This window comes from Musca autumnalis, unplaced genomic scaffold (genome assembly GCF_047663935.1).
Source record: "Musca autumnalis isolate F117 unplaced genomic scaffold, ASM4766393v1 scaffold_4, whole genome shotgun sequence".
Taxonomy (NCBI): Eukaryota; Metazoa; Arthropoda; class Insecta; order Diptera; family Muscidae; genus Musca; species Musca autumnalis.
In genome coordinates this window covers 161,764,478-161,788,938 of record NW_027411977.1, presented here as the reverse complement: position 1 = coordinate 161,788,938, position 24,461 = coordinate 161,764,478, and the positions used below count along the sequence as shown (strand labels likewise).

The 24,461-nt window shown below is 37.1% G+C and overlaps 2 protein-coding genes across 2 annotated transcripts in view; one reads left to right on the top strand and one right to left on the bottom strand.

Annotated features, from left to right (window-relative positions):
* Nca (neurocalcin homolog) overlaps positions 1 to 24,461 on the bottom strand; it is a 782,213-nt gene that overhangs the window by 364,252 nt on the left and 393,500 nt on the right. Inside the window, exon 2 of the mRNA XM_073981628.1 lies at positions 5,401 to 5,495. Coding sequence (XP_073837729.1) covers positions 5,401 to 5,470 — 70 coding nt within the window. The 5' untranslated portion in view covers positions 5,471 to 5,495. The remainder of the gene's footprint in view (positions 1 to 5,400; positions 5,496 to 24,461) is intronic.
* On the top strand, positions 14,552 to 23,299 carry LOC141401394 (uncharacterized). Its single transcript, XM_073981626.1, has 2 exons — positions 14,552 to 22,892; positions 22,952 to 23,299. Exon 1 carries the CDS (start codon positions 20,908 to 20,910, stop codon positions 22,687 to 22,689), a length of 1,782 nt encoding a protein of 593 aa, XP_073837727.1. The 5' UTR covers positions 14,552 to 20,907; the 3' UTR covers positions 22,690 to 22,892; positions 22,952 to 23,299.

Below are 24,461 nucleotides of genomic sequence, written 5' to 3'. Positions count from 1 at the left end.
AAAAATGTTATCAGCCATTTGGTAGCGGCGGCCATCTTAGATTTCAATTTTGCATGGTAAATTGTATTCTACTTGTTGAGACCTTTCATTTGATACCCATGTTGATGGGATTGATAAAACCTAAGTTATCCGCCATTTTGTAGAGGCCGCCATCTTGGATTTTAATTTTATATAGTACATTGTATTCTACTGGTTGAGCACTTTCATTTGATACCCATATTGATGGGATTGATAAAACCTACGTTATCCGCCATTTTGTAGCGGCCGCCATCTTGGATTTCAATTTTTTATTCTGCTTGTTGAGCCCTTTCATTTGATACCCATATTGATGGGATTGATAAAACCTAGTTATCCGCCATTTTGTAGCGGCCGCCATCTTTGATTTCAATTTTTTATGGTATATTGTATTCTGCTTGTTGAGCCCTTTCATTTGATACCCATATTTATGGGATTAATAAAACATAAATTATCCGCCATTTTGTAGCGGCGGCCATCTTGAATTTATAATGATAATTAATAAACATAATTGTATTGTCACCAAAATCCAAAGTGTATACAAAATTTCAGATTAATCGGTTGACAGGAAGAGGGTGAAATTTGAATTACTAAATTTGACCCAAGAATAAATAAAACAAACGGGGTGAGCTAAATAAAACCATTTAATAAGAATAGGTAAAAAAAACTTTTTAAGTTAAACGGTTTTATGTTAAACATACATTGCAATGTTTAAGATAAATGTACTAAAAACCAAAAAATAATAAAATAGATACAGTCATGTGAATTATAAACATATGCATAGACTAGACTAAAATAAAACCGTGGGGCACGTCAATTTTATCCGCCATTTTGTAGCGGCCGCCATCTTGGATTTCAATTTTTTATAGTATATTGTATTCTGCTTGTTGAGCCCTTTCATTTGATACCCATATTGATGGGATTGATAAAACCTACGTTATCCGCCATTTTGTAGCGGCCGCCATCTTGGATTTAAATTTTTTATAGTATATTGTATTCTGCTTGTTGAGCCCTTTCATTTGATACCCATATTGATGGGATTGATAAAATCTAGGTTATCCGCCATTTTGTAGCGGCCGCCATCTTGGATTTCAATTTTTTATAGTATATTGTATTCTGCTTGTTGAGCCCTTTCATTTGATACCCATATTGATGGGATTGATAAAACCTACGTTATCCGCCATTTTGTAGCGGCGGCCATCTTGAATTTATAATGATAATGAATAAACATAATTGTATTGTCACCAAAATCCAAAGTGTATACAAAATTTCAGATTAATCGGTTGACAGGAAGAGGGTGAAATTTGAATTACTAAATTTAACCCAAGAATAAATAATAAAACAAACGGGGTGAGCTAAATAAAACCATTTAAAAACATAAAGTTTGTTTTTTAATGTTGATTTATTTTTCCGATATTTCGACTATCATCAGGGAGTTGTTGGCTTAAAGAACAAATAACTATTTTTGTAAAAATAAAAAAAATTTGTTGCAAAAATATAATTACATATTTTAGTTATTCTCTGGACTTAACACATCTTCTTTTATTGACAAGAGTTTTCCAACTAAATTTTCTTGTGCTTTTCAATGACATTCCTGTATATCTGGGCACAGTGTTCGGCGTCTGTCTTATAATTCATCCGTTGATTGATTGGTACGTTTACAATGTGTATCATTTCTAGCATATATTTACGTTTATTATTGTTTTCTCGAGATAGGATCTCTACATCTTTGAAGTTAGGCGTATGTCCTTTCTGTATGCAATGGGCTGTTTTTTGTTTTAACGGCTTATTTTTGGTTTTTTGGTCTGATTTATGTGAGCTAATTTTTGTGATTTTAGTTTAGATTTTGTGGTACAAACATATGTCTTTTGACATACGTTGGACCCGTCACCATTGCATTTAATCTTATAGACAAGATTTGATTTGTCTTCGTGGGGTATTTTTGATTTGGTTCGACTGAAGAAATTGTTATTTGTGTTGCTGCTTTTGAATGCCAGTTGGTATTTTTCCAGACACCATACATTTTAAGAAGAGGTTAACGTTGACTCGCTCTATTCTTTTTGGACAATCGATCCGACAAGCAGCTTAACAAGTTTGTAATCTTTACAACGATTCTTTTCAACTAAATAAATTCTGTGCGATCTACTTTTCTTTTTTTACTTTACGTTATTAAAATTGGGGAAAAATACTCAGCAGTATACTTTTTGTTAAAGACTTATAGGATTCGAATATGGATTCTTTTGAATTATTGAATATGTCTCTCGTCGGCTAAGGAATAATCACTAATTTGCCATACCGTATGGAATGCCGTATGGTATGCCATAGAACAAACCATTGAACGCGATGTTTAGAACAAATTAGCCGAATTTGTTGATGTCGATCAAAATAAGAGAATGTTCTTGAAATTATATATAATGTTTAAATATTAATATAACGCATTTAATTTACTTAAACTTATATTAACAATTTTTGTAAGTAGTCTGTAAGAATTATCTCGATAAACGAAATAAATGACAATGAAATGAGACAAAGAACTATATCCAGCTCTTGCGTTCATATAGTTTTTTTAGTTCATATAGTTCCCTTCATTTATTTAACTACTTCATTTTAATCGATGATTCTCGTTTGTTTCGACCATCATTAAGATATTATTCTTAAATAATAAATCACATGCACGTCATAGTCGCAATTTACTTATTTTTATGTTCCGGGACCTAGTTTGCCCAACTCCAATGTTTTTAACAGTAACATCTCTGCTATAATTTGGGGCCAGGGCTGCCATATTATTTTTATAAAAAATCATCAAAATGACGATTTAAAAAAATCGTCAAATCTATTTTATAAAATCGTCAAAAAATAGTCAACAATTACAATACACACATTTAGATATACTTTTTATTGAAAGACACATAAAATGGATATTCAAAATCCAAAAACCTTAGTTCACGAAATTCTGAATCCAATTGTTGCTTTTGCTGCTTCTTTACAAAATGTGAGAAGTATTTAAGGATGTCGAAAAATGTATAAAATTGCATTAAAAATCAAATGAATTTAAATTTTGAAATTTGGGCACAGAGCTTAATATAAAAGTTCACACAGAAATTAAAAGTCTAATATTTTTGAAATTTTGACAATGATTGGATTATTGCAGGTTCTGCAGCAGTGTAATTATATATGTTGCTTTTTCACTCAAGGCATATTGAATAGGTAGTGGGTCACACCAGCTGTTCTAATATAAGGAGTCAAACCCGTTGTAGTAAAATTATTAATTTTGTAACATAATTTCTGTTCCAGAACCTGCAAGAATCTACAAATGTTTACCACCATAACATTTCTCCTTTATAGTAAACATGAATTTCTTGCAGTTTTGAGCACACCAATAAAGAAAATTGTGGCTCAATATATTCTAAATATGGCGTTGCCATTCAATTCAAATTTCAAATTTATTGAAAATTCCTTTGCATATACAAAAAAATTACAATAAAATTATATTTAAAAAAGCACTAGCAACTGAAGCTATCGGCTTAGCATATACACCTAAATATATTTGATTAATACTTAATAAATTTGATTATTATTTAACCCACTTAGCGAATGATATTTTAAACACTTTTTAAGCATTTCCTAAAATTAAATAACTTTTTCCCCATCAACGTATAGTTTTCCTGAAATCGGGCATTCTTTTACAAATACCGAAAACTATGAGGGGTATTATAATTGTATTCTTACATGACAATCCCTTGGTTTTTGATTGAGAAAATTATCTCACTATATTCCTAACAACTCCCTGAATTTATATGAATATAACACGTATGATTAAATTTATTTAGCATATTTAAATTTTTCATCAAACAACGAAAATTATAAAAATTTTGATTTTTTTAATTGCTTGCATATCAAGCCAAATGCGTAGAAATGCATAGGCCAAATTAAATTTTATAAACGTGGAATTACAGATCGACACCTACCACCTTTTTGTCGATTATAAAGCAGCCTTCCACAGCCCGCTGCGTTCAAAGGTATTCCAAGCCACGTCTGAATTTGGTATCCCCGCAAAGCTCATCCGGCTTTGTAAAATGACTTTGACTGACACGAGGTCCTCAGTTAAAATAGGAAAGAACCTCTCCGAAGAGTTTGGTACCAAGGAGACAGCCTTTCGTGTGATATCTTCAACATCCTGCTGGAAAAGGTAATACGAGAGGCAAACGTCAAAAGAAGTGGCACAATCTACACCAATAGTCACATGTTACTTGCTTATGCTGATGATATAGACATCATGGGCCGATCAGTAAAAGAAGTAACTGATACCGTTATAAAGGTCGAAGGAGAATCTGCTAAAGTGGGTCTGGCGGTAAACGGTGAGAAGACCAAGTTGATGGTGTCGACGCGCAATGCGTCCATTGAGCTCGGACCGACTGTGGAAGTTGGTTCCTACAATATTGAGGTAGTAAAAGACTTTGTCTACCTCGGCACCTCCGTAAACGCAACAAACGACATCAGTTGTGAAATAAAAAGAAGAATTGTATTGGCTAACAGATGCTACTTTGGTTTAACTAAGCAGTTTAAAAACAAAGCCACATCTCGTCAAACAAAAATAACGCTCTACAAAACACTGATACTACCCGTGCTGATGTATGGCTCCGAAGCCTGGGTACTTGCGCAAGCAGACATGGCAGTGCTTGGTGTGTTTGAGAGAAAAATTCTTCGAAAGATCTACGGACCAATTTGCGTTGACGGTGAATATCGACGTCGCATGAATCACGAACTGTATCTGCTATACAGCGACATCAATATTGCTAAACGTATCGAGATGCAGCGATTGCGTTGGCTAGGCCATATCATAAGAATGAGCGATGATGAACCCGCTAAAAAGGCGTATAAATACGGACCGCTTTGCGGCGCACGCAGAATTGGCAGGCCAAGGAATAGATGGCGCAAACAGGTGGATGATGTGATGAAAAGGCGCGGTATTCCAGAGTGCGAAGCAACAAATAAAGGAGGAACGGAGATCTTGTCTTAGTTCGGCCTATGGAACAAATGTTCTGTAATGGGCCAGCTACGTAAGTAAGTAAGGAATTACAGATAACGGATAATACTATAACAAAATGCAAAAAGCCCCACCAAAAATGCGAAAATACCCGAGTTTAACGTAAATGTTTGTAACCAATTTTTGTGGCGTTTAAGAGGAAAATCAACTACAAATATTTGATCATTCACGTTTTACAAAACTACTTATGATTGTATTAAGAAAAAAACCAAAAATCTTCATATTTTGGATAAAAATCGTCAAATTGTCGTTTATCAATTTTTGACCAAAAAATCGTCAAAATGACGATAAATCGCGTTGTTCGGGGCTGTTAAAATTAAAGAGAACGATATATTTACCTGTAAATTCAGTATTTTGTTTTAAGTCCTCCAATACTTCAGGCTTTAATTTGCTGTTTTGTTTTCCCATTTTTTGCACACATACCGAGCAGAATCTGCAAAAAAAGACATGTGTGTAATATTTATATTTAATTCTAGTCCTATTATGTTATACACTAGTCAATAAAAATAAAATAGCTAATGATTCGAATGACCTCGTCCGTCAAAAATTGTAACATTTGCACATTTTATGAAATCTTCCCAATTCCAATTAACCTTTTCCAATTGAAATTAACATTTTTCAAATTGACTGAAGCAATTATTTTAAACATTTGATATGAGTGTTGAACGGGGTTTTATTTAAATTTTATGTAGTTGCATTAAAGTGTAACCCATCCTCCACTAAAAAATAACAATTCTTGGCCATCATTGGAGTTAGACTGAAATAACTTTATAAGGAGGATGTAGGTTTAATAACGACAAAATGTTATCTAGGAAAGTGGTTTATGATTTTACGTAATTAATAACATTTGCACATTTTATGAAATCTTTCCAATTCCAATTAAACTTTTCAAATTCAAATTAAAATTTTTCAAATTGAATGAAACAATTATTTTACACATTAGATATTAGTATTAAACGGGGTTTTATTTAAATTTTAAGTAACTACAGTGGTTTATGATTTGCTGCCCTGTCTATTACATAATAAGAGCAGTCCTATTGATTTAGTTGTTGGATACTACACTTATGCATGCCAACATAAATCAGTTGTTAGATAGCGAAGCTCCTCTCTGGCACAAAACTGTATGCCTTTTTGTATTAGATTTGATATTAGTTGTAAAATTGCGATGGACGGTATGCATTATGTGAATATTTTATTGTGGATTCGTTTTATTTTTGATACGTAGTAAAGCTGGCAATATATTGTCAGTTATGAATGACAGCTTTGCTCAAATAATCGGTTGCTTGCTGGTGTGGCCGTTCATTTTTGTCATTCATCATGCAACCACAAAATGTTTTGTGGTTGTTGGACGGTTGGACATCTATCGATAGTTACGAAAAATCGCCATTCAAAACTGACAATGTGTACGGCACTTAATGGTTGCTCAAGTTCAAGTTAAATAATCTGTTGAAAACGCATCCTTTAAGCGTTTCCAGCCAAAGTACCTTTTTTATCAAACTTTGAATTTTCGTTCAAACCTAGCGATAATAAATTACAACGAATAAAATCTGTATATTTGCGCGGCGCTTTTCACTTGTTTTACGGATTTTCGTCCATCAACAACGATTTACATCACCATTGTTATCAATGTAAAGTAATATTAGTTCTTTCACTAATATTTTCAACAAAACCGTCATATATTGGTCTTTTCGAGCCGAGATACAACAAGAAAGATACATAAATCTAACCTGGCTCTTTTGTTTATTTCAAAAGGTTCGACTTCGTCAACAACAACATGCAGACTTACATCCTCATCACACATTCTAGCTTTATCCTCATCAATTTATTTTCATAAAATAATCCATTCATCACTAAAAGGTACGTACTGTCATTTTAGTGAGAATAAACGGCAAGTGCTTTCTCTTAAAATTCAAAGTAAATCAAATATAGTTGGTCAACAAATGTGTTGCAAATACCAATATTGTAAAAAATTTCATATTGTTCGTTTATGGCAACAAATTATGTAAAAATTATACGGGTTTTTGTGCAAATCTCTTGTTATTGGTCGCCAAAACAATATTCCGTCAAAATATACAAAGATTACTTGCGATTTATAAACAAATTTACACTAAAATAAGAATAACCTGTTACTGTAGTCCAATTTACATATGCACATTAAATGATTTCGTTTTACGAAATCCTAGAAACAAATGAAGTGTATTTACATCTGTTTTTTGCGTCATTTGCTTGCGCACACAATCGAACATACATACGGATACAATAGCACATACACACGCACACAATAATTTTAATTCCGAAAATAAGAATTTCACAATACTAATGTTTACCAACCAACTTGGCTAAATTCAAAATTAAAAAAAAAATATAACTTTTGCAAGATTTTTAACTATTTATTTACACTTTTGTCATCGTTTGAGTATTTTTTTTCTACAACACACACAAACAGACAAAGACATCATAAAACAGTTGCATTTTTTGTACTTTATGACGAAAAAGAAGGGTAGCCTATAATAGTATGGTGTTTTCGTGCTGTTCACGTGAACATATGTATTTGTTTGTAATAAAAATAGTGAATGTCTTGGTGAGGGTTGCGTGTGTAGATTAGAGATATCATTTTGTTAAATAGGGGTCTAGTTTAAATACAGTCCACTTGTAAACATGTGGCAAGCAGACCTCCTTATCGTGGGAGGTCGTTAGAAGAAAGGAGATAAGAATTTCCATTGCCACATGTGGTATGTCTGAAATAGATTGGTACAGGCAATCTATGAGCAGTCTAATAACCATGTGGTTGCTTGCTACATGTATGCGCATGTAAGATAAGAATATTTTACGACCTCTCCATAAGATTGTATGGCAGATGCGTTCGTACACATATGTGCACTCTCACTTTCTCTTTTCTACACACTAGTTTAAGTAGGTTAAGTAATATTTTTGTATTTAGTTCTTAAAAATAATTTGACTTTAAATAAATAGTGCATATTAAACATTCAACTGGAAAAGACGTCTTGTTCTTTCCACGGTATAGATCCCCATTTACATTGGTCCTTCGAGCCGGATCGGCGGCCAAGAAAACTGGAAAGCTGATAATTTGCCTCGACGGGAGGAAATTGGGTCAGCAACAAGAGGAATCTGGTGAAGTCTTAATATCCAAGGGAGGATATTGTCCGTAGGGGGAAGGGACATTCATCATGATGCAGCAAAACGAGACGGCGGCAGGAGTCGAGGAAGAAGTAAAGAAGCTTCTTAATTGTATTGATTGGGGCATCCAACAGATTGAGGAAACGTGGTACGAACCGTTCCATAATGATATTTATGAATACGTCAAACGTCAGCGAGATGTCGCATCGCGACGTGCAGCCATAAATAAGGAAGTGAGCGACAAATTCTTGACATTAATACGAACGAAAAGGAGAAGATCAGAATGTGTAAGAGCGAAATTGCAGAGTATAGTGGATACATTGGATGCACAGAATAGTGAACTCAAAGTTAATTTGAAGGTCGCCGAACGTGACCTACAACAGAAAGATGTAGAAGCCACAGAGAAACTGCGAATCCTTCAGAATGAAGCTGAAGAGGCCAAAATGGAAGTCCGTGCCCTTAGGAATGAATTGGACAAGCAGCGAATGGAACGCAAGGCCGCTTTGGCGGCCATTAAGGGGATGGAAGTGGAGGTCAAGGCAATGAAAGAAGCCATGATGATGTCCAAAGACGAGAAGGAAGATGCAGTGAAGCTTGCCGAGACTCTGCAGGAGCAAGTCAGGAATGTTTTGTGTGAGGCTGAGAAGTCTAGGGTAGCCAAGGAAGAATTAATAGCGGCTAACCTAGAGGCACAACGCGAAGTCAAGGCTTTGAGAGCAGAAGTGAGAAAATTAAATAAAGAATTGGCTAGCGCGACATGCAGCTGAATGCAAACGTGATGAGTTGGCGGCAGTACTGTTGGCTAAAGATAAAGCTGATTGTCAACTGGTGGTGGAAGATATTAAGGAGGCTGATAATCTTTTCCAAACTATAAAAGAAATGGAAGCATCGATTACAAAGGGTAATCAATTGCAGATCTCTGGAGTGCTGAGTCAGAGGGAGACTGCGGCATTGAAAATGGTGGTAACGGCGAGCAACAAAGGCGAGGGGGCTTCAAATCTGAGCAAAGATCCATCAACAACGATTTACATCACCATTGTTATCAATGTAAAGTAATATTAGTTCTTTCACTAATATTTTCAACAAAACCGTCATATATTGGTCTTTTCGAGCCGAGATACAACAAGAAAGGTACATAAATCTAACCTGGCTCTTTTGTTTATTTCAAAAGGTTCGACTTCGTCAACAACAACAAGCAGACTTACATCCTCATCACACATTCTAGCTTTATCCTCATCAATTTATTTTCATAAAATAATCCATTCATCACTAAAAGGTACGTACTGTCATTTTAGTGAGAATAAACGGCAAGTGCTTTCTCTTAAAATTCAAAGTAAATCAAATATAGTTGGTCAACAAATGTGTTGCAAATACCAATATTGTAAAAAATTTCATATTGTTCGTTTATGGCAACAAATTATGTAAAAATTATACGGGTTTTTGTGCAAATCTCTTGTTATTGGTCGCCAAAACAATATTCCGTCAAAATATACAAAGATTACTTGCGATTTATAAACAAATTTACACTAAAATAAGAATAACCTGTTACTGTAGTCCAATTTACATATGCACATTAAATGATTTCGTTTTACGAAATCCTAGAAACAAATGAAGTGTATTTACATCTGTTTTTTGCGTCATTTGCTTGCGCACACAATCGAACATACATACGGATACAATAGCACATACACACGCACACAATAATTTTAATTCCGAAAATAAGAATTTCACAATACTAATGTTTACCAACCAACTTGGCTGAATTCAAAATTAAAAAAATATAACTTTTGCAAGATTTTTAACTATTTATTTACACTTTTGTCATCGTTTGAGTATTTTTTTTCTACAACACACACAAACAGACAAAGACATCATAAAACAGTTGCATTTTTTGGTACTTTATGACGAAAAAGAAGGGTTGCCTATAATAGTATGGTGTTTTCGTGCTGTTCACGTGAACATATGTATTTGTTTGTAATAAAAATAGTGAATGTCTTGGTGAGGGTTGCGTGTGTAGATTAGAGATATCATTTTGTTAAATAGGGGTCTAGTTTAAATACAGTCCACTTGTAAACATGTGGCAAGCAGACCTCCTTATCGTGGGAGGTCGTTAGAAGAAAGGAGATAAAAATTTCCATTGCCACATGTGGTATGTCTGAAATAGATTGGTACAGGCAATCTATGAGCAGTCTAATAACCATGTGGTTGCTTGCTACATGTATGCGCATGTAAGATAAGAATATTTTACGACCTCTCCATAAGATTGTATGGCAGATGCGTTCGTACACATATGTGCACTCTCACTTTCTCTTTTCTACACACTAGTTTAAGTAGGTTAAGTAATATTTTTGTATTTAGTTCTTAAAAATAATTTGACTTTAAATAAATAGCGCATATTAAACATTCAACTGGAAAAGACGTCTTGTTCTTTCCACGGTATAGATCCCCATTTACACGTGCGTTGTTTAGAATAAATGACGCAGCTATCGTCATTTATTTTTGTATGGTAAATGAAGCAAAATGGTGCCTGTTTTAGCAAATAAATGACGAAAAAGCCCTAAAACCTGTTTTTCGTGCTAATGTAAAAAGCACATTTGAGGTGTAAATATTAGAGTTGTGTAGTTCCGGAACGAACTAGTTCCAAGGAACTATTCCGGTCAAGGAACTATTGGAACTATATCCACCTCTTGCGTGTATATAGTTCCTTTAGTTCCTTTCGTCTTTCTCGTTCCTTCAATTTAACGCCTACGTCGATTTTTCCTTGTTGCTGTTTGTTCGCTGCAATTTATTTGTTTTTATGTCAATTCATCCACCAAACAATGAAAACATTTCGGTCTCGGAACTATTTGGAACGAAAAAAAAAAAAACAAAAAGAGCGACGAAAGTGAAAGATTCGTTGAACTATTTCGGTCTCGGAACTATTTGGAACGAAAAGAACGATGAAAGAGAAAGATTCGTTGAACTATATCGATCTCGGAACTATTTGGAACTATGGAACTACTTTAAGGAACTAGTTCCTTTTGGGAAAAGGAACTAGAAAGACCGATTCACTCCGGGAACTAGATTGCCCAACTCTAGTAAATATTAGAATTGCAAAAATTACCAAGTCTATTGTTTCGTGGAGAATTACCTGTTAAATAAGAACGTCTGCTTCCAATAAGTGTTTACAACAGAATGAATACATTTATTTTCAATATTAAATGACGTTAAGTACAAAATGGCAAAGGTTACTTTGATTATAGAATTACATTAAATGTTTTAAGACTAAAGTAGTAATTGTTGTGAGTATATGCAATGCTTATGCATTGCCAGGAATTTTGTCCGACGACAACAACAAAGCTGTATTTGACATCTTAGAAAGGAAGAAGACCTGAAAAAATTATAGAAAGGAGTTATTTACAGATAACGAAAGGTCAACATACAGCATTCACTCAATGCAAATTGAACCAACTGGAAGCCCAATTAGCGTAGAGGAATTGAAATTTGCAATAAAGGCATTAAAACATAAGAAGGCAACGGTACCGGACGAAATACCTTCAGAAGTATTAAAACTAATAGATGACAACAATATCCGCATCTTATCCGTTCTGTTCAACAATATCTATAATACAGGCGTATATCCCAATGGCGCTATGGTGTCAACATTTATCGCCATACCGAAAAAAATAATGCACGAAGATGTAACGATTTCAGGTCAATAAGCCTAATGGCTCATGTACTTAAAATTTTCCTTCGAATTATACTAGGATCAATCTATCAAAGAGTCGGTCTATAAAGAAAAAACTAGTGTCAGAATAAGCGGAGAACTAATTACCAACATACTCTATACCGGCGATACCACACTATTTTCAAACAGTATGTCTAGCTTGCAAAAATTAATAGATAAGCTAAATCAATGTAGTGAAGCATATGGTTTGAGAATAAACACGAAAAAGACCAAATACATGATTGTCAGCAGAAAAAACTCACACCTAACCAACACATCATTGTTTATAAACAACGCTGAAATTGAACGCGTAAGCAAATGTAAATACCTTGGAGTATTGCTTAATGAAGAATGGTGTACATCAACCGAAATAAAATGCCGCATAGAACAGGCCAGAAGTGCTTTCTTCAAATACAATAAAGTCCTAATAAGCCATGATATAGGCCTTCCTACAAAAGTACGCTTTATTAAATGCTACGTTTGGTCCGTGTTGTTGTACGCAGCTGAAACATGAACAATAAAATCTGTGGATGAAAAAAACTGGAGGCCTTTGAAATATGGTTATATCGAAGAACACTTAAGATTCCAAGGACTGCTCATACAGCAAACCAACATATTTTATGAAGAATGAATGCTGATAAACAACTTCTGAAGATTATCCGAAGAAGAAAATTAGAAAAGTAGACAACTGACCATTACAAAATGAATATTATGAAAATACATGCACCAAATAATAATAACATATTCTAATGAAAAACAAAAAATGTATGATCGCTAATATCCGAAAACAGGTTTGCAAATAAAGAATAAGAAGAACTGTCTGCACAGACAGTTCTGCCACGCCATTTGTCCTTGGTAAAACTGGACTTCATGAAATATGTTCAATTTCCCAGTCGCGACAAAAAATTTTAAATTTCTTTGAACTAAAAGGTGGACCATGGCAGGCATAAAGATATAAGGTATTCCATGTCGTGCATATATGGATTATAACTTAGTAATCACGCTCTTACAATTATAGATAGATAAGATATTCGACTTCTATATACTTTGAATAATAACACCCAATGTTTGGCACATGTTTTTCGTGTGTACCCAAGCACGTTGTTCTTTTGTTCGTCAAAAGTTCGAAAACATTTTTAATTTGAATTTTTTTTGTTTCTGTGTTGTTTTTGTTTGTTTTTGAGTTGTTTGTATAAAATTCCCATTTGCTTTTTTCAATATAAATGCAATAAGTGTTGATAAAGACAACATATGGGTAGGTTGCCAAACACAAGACAACAATGTATATCAACAGTTACATATCGAGTCGCAAACATAACAAAGAAATAAAAACGGAAAAGGTACATAACAGAAACTCCACAAAAATAATGTTTTTCGCCACTATCGTTGAAACTACCTTCATTCAGTCGCTAATAATATTATTGTCTATATTCCAAATCGAAGTTTTTCCTGTCACAAACTGAGCGACGAATGAATCGTTTTCGATTAATTATCGTGTGTCGTTCGAGAGGGACATTCGAGAACGATATATTTTTCGATAGCAATGGTATGGTGGGAATCGACAACAAGTATATAAATTCTGTTTTTGTATTCAAAAAGATCACATCACACTTTATACCATGGGATATATACAATTTCGTGTGGAAAAATCTCTGGTCTAGTATTCGATTTTTATACCCTCAGCATTTATGCTAACGAGGGTATATACACTTTCATACGGGCAAAATGTGCCTAATCGAAATAATGGTTTTAGACCCCAAGTATGTTTGGACGAAATGTGTTTCAGACAATTTGGAGTCGATTGAGCAATATCCGTCCGTCTGTCTGTCTGGCTGGAGCGCACGATAACTCTCGAACGGATGAACCGATTCGGTTCAAATTTTGGCTTTCGTAATATTTTGCCCAAACTTAGTTTAAGTTCGAAGATGAGCTATATCGGTCCACTCTTTCCGGTACCTCCCCCACAAAAGTTCGAAAATGTTCGGAAAATTTGTGCGCACGATAACTCTTGAAGGGAGTAACCGATTTGGTTCATACTTTGCCCATCGTGGAGCGTGTACCAGACTTAGATCAGGTTTTAATATGGACTCAATCGGTCCACTCCGTCGGGTACCTCCCACACAAAAATTTGGAAAAGTTCAGTTTAGGACCATCTCTCAAATCGCTTTGATTTTTGCTTTAGTAACTTGTATTCACTGCCCTCCATACGACGGTATAAGTTTCATCAGGGGCAAGTCCATACTTCCTGAAAAAATAGCCTGAAAGTTGCAAAAAACCCCTATGACACCGTGTGAGGAGGTTGGAGGGCAAAATAACTCTCGAACAGGTCTGCCGATTCGGTCCAAAGTTTGGCCTTAGTAATATTTTGTCCAAACATAGTTTAAGTTCAAAGATAAGCCATATCGGTCCACTCCTTCAGGTACCTCCCCCACAATAGTACAAAAATGTTCGGAAAAATTGTGCGTACGATAACTCTTGAATAGAGTGGCCGAATTGGACCATACTTTACACATCCTAATATATCTACCAGATATAGATCAGGTTCAAATATGGACTGTATTTGTCCACTCCATCCGGTACCTCCCACACAAATTGTCGGATACATGTTCACTTTAAGACCTGCTTTCGAATTACTTTGATTTTTTATTAATTTTCTCGTTTAGAGTTAAGCTTAATGATCTGAAATTATTTGCAAGTGAAAAAGGAAAGCCATGGACTCGAACCCACATAGTCACCAAATTACGTTACCTGGTTTCATTGGTGGTAAAGCAAATCTTCGGACGTATCGACTATGTAATGGGTTCTCTGTCCTAGAACTTATCGTTTTTCAAATGCAAATGTGTTTTTATACATTAACGGATATTTGGCCGTTGAAATTTGATTTTTGTTGAAGCAACTTGCATTCGCTGCCTCAATTGCGATGACAAAAGTTGTTTCAGGGGCAAGTCCATACTTCTTGAGCAAACATCCCTGAAGTTGTAAAAAACCCCTATGGTTCCATATGTAGTGGCTGGAGATCCATTCTTTTTAGTATCTCCTCCGCAAAACTTTTGATCTTTAATCCTAATCAACATTTTTGTCAGTTCAAATGCCCAAAATTTTTAAAACTCCCTAAATACGTGCGTTTTTTTGTGAAAAAATTGTTTCGATATACACAGGCTGAAGGTACATCTCTGTCGGCAAAGCCGACTGATACTTTTTTACTTGTTTGTATTTCAAACACACCTCACAATTTGATACAAGATTTACAATTTCACCATTCATATTTGGCCAATATACAGTCTGACGCACTAGATTTTGACACCTTGATACCCTCATATGTCCTTCATGTATCCCCTGCAATACTTTTCTTCGCATATTCTTCGGTATCACAACCTGATTGTTTTTTAATAAAGTGTCGTTCAGAATTGCTAGCTCATCCCTTATCTTAAAATAAGGCATAACATCTTGGTCCAAATTTGTTCTACTATTAGGCTATCCTTCCTTAACATATTCAAATAATTTTACAAATGTTTCGTTCTTTTTACTTTCTTTCTTCACTACTTCCATGTCTGCGAATGAACTCTCCAGAAAAGAATATATAAAATTTCAGTGAAGTGATGTTTCCTTATCAAGACGCAGCTATCGTCATTTATTTTTGTATGGTAAATGAAGCAAAATGGTGCCTGTTTTAGCAAATAAATGACGAAAGAGCCCTAAAACCTGTTTTTCGTGCTAATGTAAAAAAGCACATTTGAGGTGTACATATTAGAGTTGTGTAGTTCCGGAACGAACTAGTTCCAAGGAACTATTCCGGTCAAGGAACTATTGGAACTATATCCACCTCTTGCGTGTATATAGTTCCTTTAGTTCCTTTCGTCTTTCTCGTTCCTTCAATTTAACACCTACGTCGATTTTTCCTTGTTGCTGTTTGTTCGCTGCAATTTATTTGTTTTTATGTCAATTCATCCACCAAACAATGAAAACATTTCGGTCTCGGAACTATTTGGAACGAAAAAAAAAACAAAAAGAGCGACGAAAGTGAAAGATTCGTTGAACTATTTCGGTCTCGGAACTATTTGGAACGAAAAGAACGATGAAAGAGAAAGATTCGTTGAACTATATCGATCTCGGAACTATTTGGAACTATGGAACTACTTTAAGGAACTAGTTCCTTTTGGGAAAAGGAACTAGAAAGACCGATTTACTCCGGGAACTAGATTGCCCAACTCTAGTAAATATTAGAATTGCAAAAATTACCAAGTCTATTGTTTCGTGGAGAATTACCTGTTAAATAAGAACGTCTGCTTCCAATAAGTGTTTACAACAGAATGAATACATTTATTTTCAATATTAAATGACGTTAAGTACAAAATGGCAAAGGTTACTTTGATTATAGAATTACATTAAATGTTTTAAGACTAAAGTAGTAATTGTTGTGAGTATATGCAATGCTTATGCATTGCCAGGAATTTTGTCCGACGACAACAACAAAGCTGTATTTGACATCTTAGAAAGGAAGAAGACCTGAAAAAATTATAGAAAGGAGTTATTTACAGATAACGAAAGGTCAACATACAGCATTCACTCAATGCAAATTGAACCAACTGGAAGCCCAATTAGCGTAGAGGAATTGAAATTTGCAATAAAGGCATTAAAACATAAGAAGGCAACGGTACCGGACGAAATACCTTCAGAAGTATTAAAACTAATAGATGACAACAATATCCGCATCTTATCCGTTCTGTTCAACAATATCTATAATACAGGCGTATATCCCAATGGCGCTATGGTGTCAACATTTATCGCCATACCGAAAAAAATAATGCACGAAGATGTAACGATTTCAGGTCAATAAGTCTAATGGCTCATGTACTTAAAATTTTCCTTCGAATTTTACTAGGATCAATCTATCAAAGAGTCGGTCTATAAAGAAAAAACTAGTGTCAGAATAAGCGGAGAACTAATTACCAACATACTCTATACCGGCGATACCACACTATTTTCAAACAGTATGTCTAGCTTACAAAAATTAATAGATAAGCTAAATCAATGTAGTGAAGCATATGGTTTGAGAATAAACACGAAAAAGACCAAATACATGATTGTCAGCAGAAAAAACTCACACCTAACCAACACATCATTGTTTATAAACAACGCTGAAATTGAACGCGTAAGCAAATGTAAATACCTTGGAGTATTGCTTAATGAAGAATGGTGTACATCAACCGAAATAAAATGCCGCATAGAACAGGCCAGAAGTGCTTTCTTCAAATACAATAAAGTCCTAATAAGCCATGATATAGGCCTTCCTACAAAAGTACGCTTTATTAAATGCTACGTTTGGTCCGTGTTGTTGTACGCAGCTGAAACATGAACAATAAAATCTGTGGATGAAAAAAACTGGAGGCCTTTGAAATATGGTTATATCGAAGAACACTTAAGATTCCATGGACTGCTCATACAGCAAACCAACATATTTTATGAAGAATGAATGCTGATAAACAACTTCTGAAGATTATCCGAAGAAGAAAATTAGAAAAGTAGACAACTGACCATTACAAAATGAATATTATGAAAATACATGCACCAAATAATAATAACATATTCTAATGAAAAACAAAAAATGTATGATCGCTAATATCCGAAAACAGGTTTGCAAATAAAGAATAAGAAGAACTGTCTGCACAGACCGTTCTGCCACGCCATTTGTCCTTGGTAAAACTGGACTTCATGAAATATGTTCAATTTCCCAGTCGCGACAAAAAATTTTAAATTTCTTTGAACTAAAAGGTGGACCATGGCAGGCATAAAGATATAAGGTATTCCATGTCGTGCATATATGGATTATAACTTAGTAATCACGCTCTTACAATTATAGATAGATAAGATATTCGACTTCTATATACTTTGAATAATAACCCCCAATGTTTGGCACATGTTTTTCGTGTGTACCCAAGCACGTTGTTCTTTTGTTCGTCAAAAGTTCGAAAACATTTTTAATTTGAATTTTTTTTGTTTCTGTGTTGTTTTTGTTTGTTTTTGAGTTGTTTGTATAAAATTCCCATTTGCTTTTTTCAATATAAATGCAATAAGTGTTGATAAAGACAACATATGGGTAGGTTGCCAAACACAAGACAACAATGTATATCAACAGTTACATATCGAGTCGCAAACATAACAAAGAAATAAAAACGGAAAAGGTACATAACAGAAACTCCACAAAAATAATGTTTTTCGCCACTATCGTAGAAACTACCTTCATTCAGTCGCTAATAATATTATTGTCTATATTCCAAATCGAAGTTTTTCCTGTCACAAACTGAGCGACGAATGAATCGTTTTCGATTAATTATCGTGTGTCGTTCGAGAGGGACATTCGAGAACGATATAGTTTTCGATAGCAATGGTATGGTGGGAATCGACAACAAGTATATACATTCTGTTTTTGTATTCAAAAAGATCACATCACACTTTATACCATGGGATATAAACAATTTCGTGTGGCAAAATCTCTGGTCTAGTATTCGATTTTTATACCCTCAGCATTTATGCTACCGAGGGTATATACACTTTCATACGGGCAAAATGTGCCTAATCGAAATAATGGTTTTAGACCCCAAGTATGTTTGGACGAAATGTGTTTCAGACAATTTGGAGTCGATTGAGCAATGTCCGTCCGTCTGTCTGTCTGGCTGGAGCGCACGATAACTCTCGAACGGATGAACCGATTCGGTTCAAATTTTGGCTTTCGTAATATTTTGCCCAAACTTAGTATAAGTTCGAAGATGAGCTATATCGGTCCACTCTTTCCGGTACCTCCCCCACAAAAGTTCGAAAATGTTCGAAAAATTTGTGCGCACGATAACTCTTGAAGGGAGTAACGGATTTGGTTCATACTTTGCCCATCGTGGAGCGTGTACCAGACTTAGATCAGGTTTTAATATGGACTCAATCCGTCCACTCCGTCGGGTACCTCCCACACAAAAATTTGGAAAAGTACAGTTTAGGACCATCTCTCAAATCGCTTTGATTTTTGCTTTAGTAACTTGTATTCACTGCCCTCCATACGACGGTATAAGTTTCATCATGGGCAAGTCCATACTTCCTGAAAAAATAGCCTGAAAGTTGCAAAAAACCCCTATGACACCGTGTGAGGAGGTTGGAGGGCAAAATAACTCTCGAACAGGTCTGCCGATTCGGTCTAAAGTTTGGCCTTAGTAATATTTTGTCCAAACATAGTTTAAGTTCAAAGATAAGCCATATCGGTCCACTCCTTCAGGTACCTCCCCCACAATAGTACAAAAATGTTCGGAAAAATTGTGCGTACGATAACTCTTGAATAGAGTGGCCGAATTGGACCATACTTTACACATCCTAATATATCTACCAGATATAGATCAGGTTCAAATATGGACTATATTTGTCCACTCCATCCGGTACCTCCCACACAAAATGTCGGATACATGTTCACTTTAAGACCTGCTTTCGAATCACTTTGATTTTTGTTGAAGCAACTTGCATTCGCTGCCTCAATTGCGATGACAAAAGTTGTTTCAGGGGCAAGTCCATACTTCTTGAGCAAACATCCCTGAAGTTGTAAAAAACCCCTATGGTTCCATATGTAGTGGCTGGAGATCCATTCTTTTTAGTATCTCCTCCGCAAAACTTTTGATCTTTAATCCTAATCAACATTTTTGTCAGTTCAAATGCCCAAAATTTTTAAAACTCCCTAAATACGTGCGTTTTTTTGTGAAAAAATTGTTTCACTATCCACAGGCTGAGGGTATATCTCTGTCGGCAAAGCCGACTGATACTTTTTTACTTGTTTGTATTTCAAACACACCTCACAATTTGATACAAGATTTTCAATTTCACCATTCATATTTGGCCAATATACAGTCTGACGCACTAGATTTTGACACCTTGATACCCTCATATGTCCTTCATATATCCCCTGCAATACTTTTCTTCGCATATTCTTCGGTATCACAACCTGATTGTTTTTTAATAAAGTGTCGTTCAGAATTGTTAGCTCATCCCTTATCTTAAAATAAGGCATAACATCTTGGTCCAAATTTGTTCTACTATTAGGCTATCCTTCCTTAACATATTCAAATAATTTTACAAATGTTTCGTTCTTTTTACTTTCTTTCTTCACTACTTCCATGTCTGCGAATGAACTCTCTAGAAAAGAATATATAAAATTGCAGTGAAGTGATGTTTCCTTATCAAGTTCTGCGATTGCCACATCTCTTAGGGGAGCTCTTGATAGTGTATCCGCTATTTTCAATTCCCTTCCTGGTTTATATGTAACTATGAGATTATAGCACTGTAAACGCAGCATAAAACGGTGAAGTCTTGCCGGAATTTTAAATAGTGGTTTATCACATAATGTCGCTAATTGCTACTATTACCTTATTCCCATAAATGTATTGATGAAACTTTGTACAAAAAAATAAATAGAATAACGAACAATTCTTTTTCAATTTGTGCATAATTTTGTTGGCACTATGATAATGATGCTCATGCATATGCAATTGGTCTTCTTTCTTGCAAAATTGTAGCATCTAATGCAGATTTCGAAACATCCACCGATAACACCAAATCTTTATTGGGCTTAAAATATGTAAGGACTGGCGCTTTCATAATTTCATGTAAGGACTGGCGCTTTCATAATCTCCTCGCCAGGGATAACAATCTTGACGCGATGCGGGGGCTTAAGGTCAGAGTTTCCACACTCAACACCCTGGAAGTGTTTAGTTGGGGAACTGTGACCGACCAAAGGTTATCCAAGTAGCGGTCTCCTACTTATTAGAGACCCCCTAACGCCGGGGTGTCAGGCGAAACCGTGCCCATCGGTGTTCTAAGGTTTGCAGTTAGGGTACCAACTGTATTAGAACGGAGCCTCGTTGATACCTGGGCATCTCAACGCAGTATTGGCTTAGTTGTCATGTCCTTGCCATGGTACAGGAGGGCTATGCCATGGTGGACCTCACTTCCCCCACTAAATCTATGACGTATGGAGAGCAAAAATTTAAACAAAAAAACAACCAAAACTAATCCGATTGATGACAACAATGCAATGCCTAAGGACAATTCTTCAGATTTAAAATCTAACACCAAGTCTTGGGCAACCCAGCCAACGGTTGACGGGACGGTAGTGTCGGGAGGGGACGGACCTAAGGTACCCACTCTGGGAGCTGTCACTGACAGTTTGGCTGAACAAAGCCGGAAACTCCTGGAGATACTGGAGCAGACGTTGGCCCTGCGTCTCAGTCAGGGTGGCTATTCTACTGGGGCCGAGGACGGCTCATCGGATGACGAAATGAACACCACAGTCATTCCAGCGACTGTAGTCAACGATGAGTCGGCCTCGACCTCAGTGGAAGCAGCCACCTGTATGAACTCTGGACCAACCGATGCACCAGCTACCCAACCATCGGCCGCAGCCGATGTTGCTGGCTCAAAAGGACTGGCTGCTGTTGAGGAAGGAGCTCCGACCAAAATACCGGCCGGAAAAGCTCCCACCACCTCGGATAGCTCTGCTAGTAAATGGGCCAAAAAGAGGAAGGCGTACCACAGAGCAATGCACTTCCTCAGGAAGTTCATTGACAGGGAACCCTCATCTATAACGCTGAGAGAATGCAAGCTGATCAGGATTAATCTCAAGGTAGTGAAAAAGATCGAAAGATCTCACCCTCACTTACCCAAGGGAAAACCTGATATCAGCAAGCTTTCTCTTATTACGGCAAACGAAGAGGTTAGGTCAATGCCTACATCGACTCCCACAGCCCCCAAGGGCCAAACTGGGAGCGATGTTGACATGATCCGTAAACCATCAAATGATTCGCCTCCTTCGACCTCAAAGCTCTCTTCAAAGGGATGTCCCGTCACACAGACAGGGCAAACCTCAAAGAAGAAGGCAGCCAAGCCGAAGGGGACGCATCATAAGAGTGCAAAATCTGGGAAGTCCGACCGAACACCGGTCTCCGCACCTGGGGGAGCACCTACCAAGCCCAATCCATCTCCACCAAAAATCGCGGTGAAGAGAGACAGGTCAATGGAGGAGCCACTCCCCAGTGCTAAGAGGCCCACTTCAGGTCAACAACCCATTATTCATACCTCCCCAGCCGGTTGCCCTAAGACTGGGAACAGGAAAGATGCCGCAGCCAGTTCAGCCTCACAAGCTAACTTGGGCCACAAGGAATCTTCCAGTTCCCATCTCAAGACCAACAGCAGGGGAAAAAGAACAAGCAGACCGATGGTACCGGATGAGTTGCGAGCAGCGGTCATCGATAAATCTGACCCTGATTGGATAATCAGAGAGGATCGATGGCTACTTATCGAAACTCGTCTGCGTGACATCGTGTTCGCAGGAGAAGGGGAACCTCCTAAACACACCCAATTTGGCAGTGCCGCTCCATACAGAGGCGTTAGGGTCATCTGTTGTGAAAATAGGGAATCTCTGGATTTCCTCACTTCCACGATAGAGGGTCTTGGCGAACTCTGGGAGGGATGTCAATTGGCAGTCGTTGGGGTCAATGAGGTCCCTTTCAGAAGAGTGTTGTCAGCTTGGGTGCCACCTCCACCTGTGGATCCCGCGCGCATACTGACCATACTCGGCAGACAAAACCCCAATCTCCGGACCAGCACATGGAATCTGGTCAGCCACAATCCGGAAAATGGAGGTGTTGCCATCAGGGTGTCAATAGACACTCAGGGGCAAGAGTACTTAAGGACTCGTGAGGGCAAACTACACTTTGGTCTAGGATGGATCAGATTCCGCCTAGGACGAAAGTAGTGGAGGAACGGAGGCAGCAGCCGCTTCGCATAATGCAGATTAATCTGCATCACTGCAAAGCGGCTGCTGCTGAACTTCTTCTAGCCCTCAAGAAGTCCGAAGTTGACATCGTCTTAATCCAGGAGCCTTATTTATACAAGAATAAGGTTGCTGGGTTAAACGATAGCAACTACACCACCTTCGCCACATCCAACGGGGACAAGGTAAGAACCTGTGTAGTTGCTAAGAAGAGTCTTAAACTAATATTCCTCTCTAATTTCAGCGGAGGTGATATTACGGCTGTAAGGATGGAATGCAGCTCCCATGGAGCCACCATATTCTCGTCCATTTACATGCCATTCGAGAGCCCTGACCCACCGGGTAATGACGTGGAGAAGCTGGTCAAAGAGATGGGTAGCACTTGCCTCATCATCCTAGGATGTGATGCCAATGCTCACCATTTCCACTGGGGCAGCAGAGACACAAATGCCAGAGGTGAGTCCGTATTCGATTTTATCTTAAAATATAATCTCAGAATATGCAACAGGGGAAATGAATACACTTTTCAAAATAGAATCAGGGGGGAGGTTATAGACATAACCCTCACTAATAAAGACGAATCTATTATCAGTGACTGGAGGGTATCGGAAGAGTGCTCCTTTTCGGATCATCGGAAGATATTCTTCCAAGTCTCTGTTAATGGCATTCGACAGCCACCATTTAGAAATCCACGGAAAACTGACTGGAACAAATTCAATGAACTAGTAAGCTCCAAGCTGGGAGTATCACGATACCCCCAAACAGCCACAGAGGTTAATAGTGCAGTGAATCACGTGACAGAGGTTTTGGTGGACAGCTATGAGACCGCCTGCCCACTCACTTACCCAGGCAGAAGATGTCAACCGGTCTGGTGGTCGAAAGATCTGGCTAATCTCAGGAAGATTAGCAGAAGGCTCTACAATAAAGCCAACAAAACGAAGTTGTCCACAGATTGGGAGAACTACAAGGTATCTTTCAATAAGTACAACAGCGAAATAAAGAAGGCTAAACGCAGATCTTGGGTCTGCTTTAGCGAGTCTATAGAGGGAGTAAAGGATGTAGCCAAGTTTCGTAGAGTACTGTCGAAGGACCCTAAATCCATCGGCAGTATCAAGCGGGATGATGGCACATGGACTAACTCCGGTCTAGAAACTCTGGATCTCCTGGCCAAAACCCACTTTCCCAACTGCATGGATGCACCAGATCGCTCAGCCGATCCACCAATGTGTAACCAAGCCACAGGGGAAGTGAGTGTCATCGAGGAGATCATAAGTCACACAAAGATAGCTTGGGCGATAAACACTTTTAAGCCCTTTAAATCACCTGGTCCAGATAGTATCTTCCCTGCTATGCTACAAAATACATTGGAGGTGTTGATACCACACCTGGATCATATTTATAGGGCCACAGAGGTTAATAGTGCAGTGAATCACGTGACAGAGGTTTTGGTGGACAGCTATGAGACCGCCTGCCCACTCACTTACCCAGGCAGAAGATGTCAACCGGTCTGGTGGTCGAAAGATCTGGCTAATCTCAGGAAGATTAGCAGAAGGCTCTACAATAAAGCCAACAAAACGAAGTTGTCCACAGATTGGGAGAACTACAAGGTATCTTTCAATAAGTACAACAGCGAAATAAAGAAGGCTAAACGCAGATCTTGGGTCTGCTTTAGCGAGTCTATAGAGGGAGTAAAGGATGTAGCCAGGTTTCGTAGAGTACTGTCGAAGGACCCTAAATCCATCGGCAGTATCAAG